The sequence below is a fragment of the Galeopterus variegatus genome, unplaced genomic scaffold (genome assembly GCF_000696425.1).
Source record: "Galeopterus variegatus unplaced genomic scaffold, G_variegatus-3.0.2 Scaffold1078, whole genome shotgun sequence".
Lineage (NCBI taxonomy): Eukaryota > Metazoa > Chordata > Mammalia > Dermoptera > Cynocephalidae > Galeopterus > Galeopterus variegatus.
Genome location: NW_007727189.1, coordinates 143,214 through 153,160, shown reverse-complemented (window position 1 = coordinate 153,160; position 9,947 = coordinate 143,214). Strand labels below are relative to the sequence as shown.

The window sequence follows — 9,947 nt, the reverse complement described above, 5'->3', positions numbered from 1 at the left end:
TGAAAAAAAGCTGAGGTAACTAGGGACCTGATTTCTCTATGAAAAAGCTGATTAATCTTTCCTACTTCTCTTCTATTTCCCTTTATCTACCAGGGGGCTATGCAGTTCTAGGGCCTCTTTGTAGCCTGGGGTCGACATGGGAGAGGAACCTAGGTAAGGTGCTATAGGAAAGAGAAAGTGAAAGTTAGCTTGGGGTTATAGATAAAAGGCACACATGAGGTCAAGGACGAGGGACATTGACTTCTGGCAGGTGTGCCAGGCCCTCTTTTCCATTCTGCTTCCTGGCTGCAGCTTGTTCCTCTTATGTCATTCAGTCTACTTGGCAAGCTTTTTGTTGAGACAGGCATTTCACAACAGTTGCACCAAGACACCTGTTGCTGTGAGGAGGTCAGTAGGTGTCTGGGGAAATTTATCTTCTGCTCTTGGAGAGCCAGTGCAAGATGCTCTGTGTCCCTTTGGCTTCCAGAGGTCAGTAGGTGTCTGGGGAAATTTATCTTCTGCTCTTGGAGAGCCAGTGCAAGATGCTCCGCAGCTCCTCTGTCTGGGTTGTCTGTAACTCTGACTTCTTTCTGTCATCTGCCCTTATAGACCCTGTGTGGGTTTTTTTTTTTTTTTCTCTCTCTCTCTCTTATTACACCAGTCCTCCAATTCTGTGACACCAACTGGGTGTCCAAAAATTCAATTCAATTCTGACACTAACTCTCAGAGTTAGTACAAGATCCCACAGGTTAAAGGTTCAGTCTCACAACACTGCCCCCACTTCAGATGCCAGTAGCAAGTTCCAGGGGCTACCCATGCTTCTGACCAACAGGCAATAAATGAAGGGTTCCCACAGGCCCCTCTCAGGTGTGATAATTCATTAGAATGACACACAGAATTCAGGAAAACACTTTACTTATATTTACTGGTTTATTATAAAGGACAACTCAGGAATGGCCAAATGAAAGAGATTCATAGACTAAAGGATGGGGGAAAGGGGAGGTGCACGGAGTTTCCATGCCTTCTCAGGGCACTCATGGGTGTCTTCATCAACCTGGAAGCTCTCCAAACCCAGCAGTTTAGGAGGTTTATGGGGGGTTTCATTATGTTTCATTATGATTGATTAAATTCTTGTCCACTGATGATTGAACTCAATCTCCAGCTGCCTACACTCCCCAGTGGTTGGGGGTAAGGGATGGAGGTGGGACTGAAGGTTCCAATCCTCTAATCATGGCTTGGTCGTTCTGGTGACCAGCCCCCATCTTAAGGCTATCTAGACCTCCTTTTTATGAATCATTTCATTGGCATACAAAAGAGACTCATCACTCAAGAGATTCCAAGAGTTTTAGGAGCTCTATGCCAGGAACTGGGGACAAAGACCAAATATATATTTTTATTATGCCACAGACCAAATCTCCTCCTCATTTCCTTTTTATTTATGCTCACCATGAGGCACCTCTCTGCTATCAGAACTCATTTTGACACTGGATCTCATATTTTAATAGAGCATCTTCTGCCTCGGGAGTCCATTCAGTTGCTGGATCTGATTACCCAACCAAACCTCACGTTGTTTCTGGACCCACCCTTCACCTGACTCTTCACTCTCTGATGATATTGATCTCTTCCCAACCTGGCCTATCTGGTCAGGGTCCCACTGACTGGTTTTTCCTTTCACCTCCCTAATACTCTGTGCTTCACCATCGCCAGGCACACTTTAACTCTGACACAGTCTGCCTTGATTCCAAACTTGCAGAACATTGTCCTTGAACTCTTATCTCCTGAGAACCCCTGTTGATTTTCCTTGTTCTGTCCATCAATGCCTGACCATTTCAGCCTTCTGGATGCAAGCATCAGCGAGGATTTGTTCCTTCTCACTTGTATATACTGTGATTGCCAGCAACAGCTCTTATTCTTTGTCCATCTGAGGCTTCTCTATGGAGTGATGCTACAACCAGGCATATCAAAGTTGGTAACTCCTTTTTCCTTATTCTGTTGTCCAGTAGCACCTGGAAATACAATCATAAAGGGAAGGGATTTTCAGATTTTTAAGGGGAAATAATATAAAGAGAGATCATTTGCAAAACAACTGAGGGTATGTGAATTCTGAAAATAATTTAGAGTCACTTACCAAAGAGCTGGACATCACAGCCATCAACCTTTCTGGAGAATCCTAGAAAAACCAGAGCAGCTGCACAGTCCTTAGTAACTCCAATGTCCCAAAATCTTATAGACTGTGAACAGCAGAACTTCAGGCGTCTCTTTCCTCTACATAGTAAGTCATTGGTGGCTACCGTCCTAGTCTCTGGTAAGTGTTCTCCACTGAAGTCTTCCCCTATTCCATATCTAACACTCCCCTAGTCCTAATACAGGCTGAATAACCACCCAGTACTTTCACAATCCCAGCCCTGCCTTACTCTAAACTGCTGCTCCAGTTCTTGCTTAGAATACTGCCACTGCCACAGCTTCTATGTCAAACTCAGGTATAGACCTTTGATCCTCTATCTCACTCCCTCTGATTTCTCTATCCATTCAAGACCTGTGAAGTATCTTTCCCTAGAGCACAGAATGAAGAAGAGTCTCTCACAACTGAAATTTAACACCTGGAATGGCAAATGTTTCAGAAGCAGCTGAAAAGTTATGGGGTTCACTCTCCATGATCCAAAAATATCAGAAAACCTTTAGTCCTCCAGACACTGACTGTTCCCAGTACACCCGGGCCTCCCAATCTTTATGCCAATATCCACTCTTCCTGTCTGTACTCTTTCATATCAGCAAGGAGATCTGGAAGCAGCTGGAGTATTACTTTCAAAAGAGTAATACATTCATCACCAGAGGGTTTAGGTCAGCAAGATCTAAGAGTCTCTGGCACTTATACAACCTCAGGGAAAATAACCATGACCCTGTGTGTTTCAGGGCTGAAGCATCAAGTATCTGAAGAAGAATGGGTGAAGGAACCCAGGAGGCTCCGATGTGAGAGGTACAGCAAATTTCCAGCTAGGGAAGAACCTGAGAAAGGGCTTAGAACATTCCCCCCCTTGGGAAGGGCCCATTAGATAACTCATCAAGAGATTGATTAACCTACCTAGTGGAGAGTCTGGGAAATGACTCTGAGAAGGAGACAAAGAGTGACTTGACTGGTCACTAAGGGAATGACTTAGCAAGGAGCTCAAAGGAGAAATATGTCAGAAGCACCTGAAGGAAACCCAGAAGGTGCACTTGGGCGTGAAGTTGGGACGACTCATCAGGGTGGGGTCTCTTTGATTATGCATCACTCAGGGCTTGCTGTAAAGCATACATTGCCCCTTTCTGGGAAGTTTCATCCCCTCTTGGAAGCCAGAAATTTGGCTCCCCCTGCAGGTCAGTGATATTATTTTAGTGCCTCTTCAGAGCTCCCCTTCCTTGGTTCACTCCCTTTGACAGGTGCTAGAAGCAAACTATAGTGCTGTGTGTGGCAAAGGTGGAATTTATCTCTCCAAGTGCTTTAATACAGGTGAAGGTTAATTCTAGGTGACAACTTGGTTAAACGAAGGAATGCTCAGAAACCTGGTAAAGCTATCTTTTTAGGAGCATCTGTGAGGGCGTTTCCAGCAGAGATTAGTATGAGAGTCTGAGTGGACTCTGGGGGTCCGGAGAGAACAAAAAACAGAGGAAAGAGGTGAAGCTCTCTCTCTATCCACTGGAGCTGGGATACACTCTTCTCTCCTGTCCATGGTCATCAGAGCTCAAGACTCTTCAGCTTTTGTGTTCCAGGACTTACACCAAGGACACCATCAGCTTCCCTGGTTTTGAGGCCTTTGGATGTGGACTGAACCACGCTACCAGCATCCAGTTTATAGACGGCCTATCGTGGGACTTTTCTTCACAGTCGCGTGAGCTAATTCCCCTAATAAATACCTCTCATGTAATTATAACATATCCTATCGATTCTGTCTCTCTGGAGAACCCTGACTAATACAATATATAAACTTTAATTTGAGAGGATGATTCTGGCCCATTCCACCATCTACTTTTCCTTCCTCACCCACCCATATTTTGAGACTTACTCCAGAGTGGATGTTATCAAGTTCCTTGGAGAAAACCCTCAGGTAGGTCAGGAAGCTAGGTGATCCTAGACATCTCAGTTCTCATACTGATAGTCCTTTCTCTGTACCCTTCCCTGTGGGTGAGGAGGGCTGAAGGACCCTGAAGTGATTTCCTCTGACATAGCCTATGGGGTCACAGAGGCCCTCAGACTAAGGAGGAGAGCAGAGAGACTTCCACCACTTCACTTCCAGCATTGTGGACAAAATCTAGCAGAGTGGGACTATCCTGGGGCCCAAAAGGGCAACACAGTGCTAACTTCATGTTGAGCAATGGAAGAAAATGATAAGAGATGAGACGGTAGTTGGACCCCAAAGACTCTAGCTAAGAAAAAGTAATACCAAGGTTTCATTCTTTTTGCCTCTGATTGGCACTGAAAGACAAGAAAAGAAAAAACAAGAGTAAGACCCAATTCTCACTCTCCTTTCTCTAGGCAAGTTGTAGACATTTGTCACTCATGAATACTCTGTCTTTCTCCAATAAACTAATGGAGGTCTATGTTCCTTCTCTATTATTCATTGTAAGGCAGATAAAGGTATTTTATATTTTTCCTTCCTTGAAAAACTCAAATAGGGCCGGCCCGGTGGCGCACTGGATAGTGCGCCGCTTGGGAAGCGTGGCGGCGCATGCCGCCCGAGGGTTCGGATCCCACATACAGACCGGCTCCCGCTCACTGGCTGAGCGAGGCGCGGGAGCAACACCGAGGTTTGCAATCCCGTTGCCGGTCCCTGGTCCGGTACGGGGGCAACACTGAGGGTTGCGTATCCGTTGCCGGACACGGAAAAAAAGACAAAAAAAAAAAAAAAACTCAAATAAAGAAAGTTATCTGTATGGATTGTCAAATCATTCGTTCATTCATTCATTCATTTTTGGCAGCTGGCCAGTAGGGGGATCCAAATCCTCGATCTTGGTGTTATAACACCATGCTCTAACCAACTAAGCTAACCAGGCAGCCCTTACCTATTCATTTCTTTAAAGACTATTTCTTAGAGAAGTTTTAGGTTCACAGCAAAATTGAGAGGAAGGTACAGAGATTTCCCTGCCTCTGTACATGCACAGCCTTCCCCAATATGAGAGTGGTACAATTGTTATAATAGATGAATCTACAGGGACACATTATAGTCACCCGAAGTTCATAGTTTACATTAAAGTTCTCTCTTTGTGTTGTACTTCTATGGGTTTGGACAAATGCATAATGATATGTATTCATCATTATAGTATCATACAGAGTATTTTCACTGCCCTAAAAATCTTCTGTGCTATGCCTATTCATCCCTCCCCCATCTCCAACTTCTGGAAACCACAGGTTGTTTTACTGTCTCCAATAGTTTTAGCTTTTCCAAAGTGTCATATAGTTGGAATCATAGTATGTAGCCCTTTCAGATTGTCTTCTTTCACTTAGTAACATGGATTTTTGGTTCCTCCATGTCCTTTCATGGCTTGATAGCTCTTTTTTTTTTTTTTTTTAGCACTGAATATTATTCCATTGTCTGGATGTATCACAGTTTTATTTATTCATCACCTACCAAAAGACACCTTGGTTGCTTTCAAGTATTGGCAATCATGAATAAAGCTGCTATAAACATTCCTATGCAGGGTTTTTTTGTGGTTATAACCTCTCAACTACCTCGGATAAATATCAAGGAGGCCAGGGCTTCATCCTGCAATCATAGCCTTTTAGGACTCTATATTGCTCTTCATATCAGCCCTATCACAAAGGCCCCAGAGACCTTTTATATGGGAGATTGACTTATTAAGTGCTTTTAGACTCTTTCCTGTAGGGATCCTGCACTCTCTTAAGCTCATTCAGAGCCACTGAAACACTCTGTAGGATTTTCCTGGAGCCATCTACCACACACAAATAACTTGCAAGTTTGGGACGAAAGCCCTATTTCTCAATCTGATAACTGCACTGCCCAACCTGGTTCTCTAGAAGGATAATGTTCTACTATCTCCTGAGATTTCTCATCTCACTGTGTGTTCAGCATTAACATAATTGATTTTATGAAATGGGAAGAGAAACAAGCAAAGGTTAGACCCTGTATGGGACAGATTCTAGGTTTTCTTTGCCTGATTTATGTCTCTGATTTTATCAAATATTGATTAAAATGGTTTCCCCTCAAGGTGGAAGGGAAGCAGGAGGAAGAGCACCAACTCACACAGAAAGTAGAAAATGGAATCAATGCTGCACGGAATCCCGCTCGAGTTCAGTCCCAGTGTACTAAGTGTCCTCAGAACTTAAACAACAACAACAACAAATCCTTCTCCGTTATTTGAAAGACTCTACTTTTAGGCTTAAAGAGCTTAAAATTGAAAGTAAATACTCTGGAGCAGAGTTTCACGTCTGCATCACGGAGTGATAGAGCAGTCCCAAAGTCTGTTTAGAGTTGGGGAGGGTACTATTTGAAGGTGAACCCACTGCCCCTCCCTCCAATAGCCTGTGAAGCAGACCCTCCATCAATCCTGTGCCAGCTTAATCCCCCTACTTTTCTTTGACCTGTGTTTGTTCTACCTACACATTCTCATCATGCACATATACTGTGGAATAATTCTCTAGTTTTTATAAACATACCCAGATATTGGCTGTGTCTTTCTTCAGCCCTTACAGATCTCAGCTTTGACCCCATCAATTACATAGCCCTGAAATTCTGAACTTTTCCCACTAATTTTCAGTACTTTCCAGGGACTTACACTATCAGGATCTCATCGTTCTCACTCAAACTCCCCTATACAATGATCTTTCTCTTACATCAACACAAACTTAGAACTTGGCTCCTCTATTAAGTATCCTTAAATGAAAGAACTTTCACCAAAAGCCCCAACAAGCAGTGTGGCCTTCATTAAAAAACACTAAGGTGACACACAGAGAGTTATGCAAACATATCCAATGGCAAACAATTTGATAACTTCCTCATACATTTTTTTCTTCTAAGTTCTTTCTGCATAGCACTGCCTGTGAGAGCTCTTGGCTCTTCCTTCTCCACCTATAGTGTGGTCCACTTTATTCATCCTCCTCAGATCTCTCCTAGGCCCCCCCCAGTGACCCAACATTTTCTGTTTCTCCTGTATTTAATCCATATACATTTATGGTAATTACTGATAAGGTGGGACTTACTTTGGCCATTTTCCTACTTGTTTTCTCATATACCTTATATCTTTTTGGCCCTCATTTCTTGCATTGTAGTCTTCTTTTGTGTTTGGTTTTTTTGCAATGAAACACTTTAATCCTTTCTCATTTCCTTTTGTGTATATTCTGCAGTTATTTTCTCTGTGGTTACCATGGTGATTACATTTAATATCTTATAACACTCAAATTGAGTTTATACAATAGTCCCCCCTTATCTAGGGGGATATGTACTGAGACCCCCAGTGGGGAGGGGGTCTTTCTCTTCTCCTTTTAGGATTCCCACAGTGTGTATGTCGGTCTGCTATACCTCAAGGAACTAGAAAAAGAAGAACAAACTAAGCCCAATGTTACCAGAAGGAGGAAAATAATAAAGCTTAGAGCAGAAATAAATAAAATAGGGAATAAAAAAACTAAATTATCATTTTGAAAAGAAAAACAAATATAGTATAAATAAGAAAAAAAGACAGAAGATGCAAATAAAAAAATCAGAAATAAAAGAAGAAATATTACAACAGATGTCACAGAAGTAAAAAAGATCATAAGGGACAATTATAAACAATTATACACCAACAAACTCAACAACTTAGAAAAAAATGGATAAATTTCTAGAAACATACAACCTATCAAGGCTGAATTATAAAAAATTAGAAAACCTGAACCAATGAATACCAAATAATTAGACTAAATCAATAATCAAAACCTCTCCAAAAAAGAAAAGCCCATGACCAGATGGCTTCACATGTAAATTTTACCAAATATTTACAGAAGAATTAACACTGATTCCTAAAGACTTTCTTTTTTTTTTTTTAAGACTTTCAAAAATATAACAGGGAACACTTCTAAACTCATTTTAAGAGGACAGCAACACTTTAACATCAAAGCCAAGAAAAGAAAAGAAAACTACAGGTCAGTACCCCTTATGAACTTGGATACAAATATTTTCAACAAAATGAGTTCAACAGCACATTAAAAGGAGCATACACCTGGATAAATGAGATTTACCCCAAGGATGAAAGGAAGGTTCAACATATGTGATGGAGTTTGGATGTGTTGTCCCCTCCAAAACTCATGTGGAAATTTGATCCCCAATGTGACAGTGTTGGAAACTGATTGAGTCATCGGGGCAGATCCCTCATGAATGGATTAATGCTCTCCCTAGTGGAGGAGGAATAAATGAGTGAGTTCTCGCTCTATTAGTTCCCGCAAGAGCTTGTTGTTTTAAAGACCCTGGCACCTCCTCTCTCTCTCTTTCTTCCTCTCTCACCATGTATCTGTTTGTACCCGCCGGCTACCTGCCACTTTCCACCACAAGTGGAAGCAGCCTGAGGTCCGTGCCAGATGCAGCCGTCCAAGAATCATAAGCCAAATAAAACTCTGTTCTTTATAAATTACCCAGTCTCGGGTATTTCTGTTATAGCAACACAAAACGGAGTAAAACTATATGCTAATCAAGCAATGCAATATGCCACATTAACAGAATGATGAACAAAAAAAATGATCATCTCAATGGATGCAGGAAAAGCATTTGACAAAAAACACCTTGGGACTGGCTGGTTAGCTCAGTTGGTTAGAGCATCATGCTGATAACACCAAGGTCCAGGGTTTGATCCCTGTATCTGCCAACTTCCAAAAAAACCCAAAAAACAAAAAACAAGGAAAACAAAAAGCTCAACACCTTTTCATTATAAAAGCTGTCAACAAATTAAGTATAGAAAAAAATTAACTCAGCACAATAATGGCCATATATGAAAAGCCTACAGGTAACATCATACTCAATGGTAAAAAGCTAAAAGCTTTTCCTCTAAGATCAGGAACAAGACAGGGATGCTCACTTTCATCACTCCCATTCAACATAGCACTGCAAGTTCTAGGCACAGCAATTAGGAAAGAAAAAGATATAAAAGGCATTCAAATTAGAAGAGAAATTAAAATTATCTCTGTTTTTAGATGACATGATTTTATATGTAGAAAACCTTTAAAAAATATCACACAAAGAAACCGTTAGAACCAATAAATGAATTCACTAAAGTAGCAGGATACAAAATCAACATACAAAAATCGGTTTTGTTTCTAAACACCAACAACAAACTACCTGAAAAGGGTTTCTAAACACCAACAACAAACTACCTGAAAAGGAAATTAAGAAAACAATCACATTTACTGTAGCACCAATGAGAATACTTGGTAATAAACCTGAAAAAGGAGATAAAATATTTGTATACTAAAAGTTATAAAACATTGATTAAAGAAATCAAAGCAGATACAAATATGTGGAAATACATCCTCTGTCTGTGGATTGAAAGGATTGATAATGTTGAAATATCCATACTACTCAAAGAGATCTATAGATTTTATGCAATTCCTATAAAATATCCAAAAACATTTTTACAGTATAAAAAAAATCCTATAATAAATGCGGAACCACAAAAGACCCTCAATAGCCAAAGAAACCTTGAGAAAGATGGACAAAGCTGGAGGCATCAACTTCCTGATTTCTAAGTATATTTCAAAGCTACAGTATTCATAACAGTTTGGTACTGGCATAAAAACAGACACATTTGGGGGCCGGCCCAGTGGCGCACTGGATAAGTGCGCCGCTTGGGAAGCGCGGCGGCGCTCCCGCCCGAGGGTTCGGATCCCACATACAGACCGGTTCCCGCTCACTGGCTGAGCGAGGCGCGGGAGCAACACCGAGGGTTGCAATCCCGTTGCTGGTCCCCGGTCCGGTATGGGGGCAACACTGAGGGTTGCGATCCGTTGC

At 41.6% G+C, this 9,947-nt stretch overlaps 1 protein-coding gene across 1 annotated transcript in view; it reads right to left on the bottom strand.

Moving 5' to 3' along the window:
• Positions 1-890: 890 nt before the first annotated feature.
• The window catches only part of LOC103592053 (zinc finger protein 382-like), a 26,469-nt gene continuing 17,412 nt past the window's right edge, over positions 891-9,947 (bottom strand). The window contains exon 4 of the mRNA XM_008574642.1: positions 891-1,985. Within this exon, the coding sequence (XP_008572864.1) occupies positions 1,912-1,985 (74 nt within the window). The 3' untranslated portion in view covers positions 891-1,911. The remainder of the gene's footprint in view (positions 1,986-9,947) is intronic.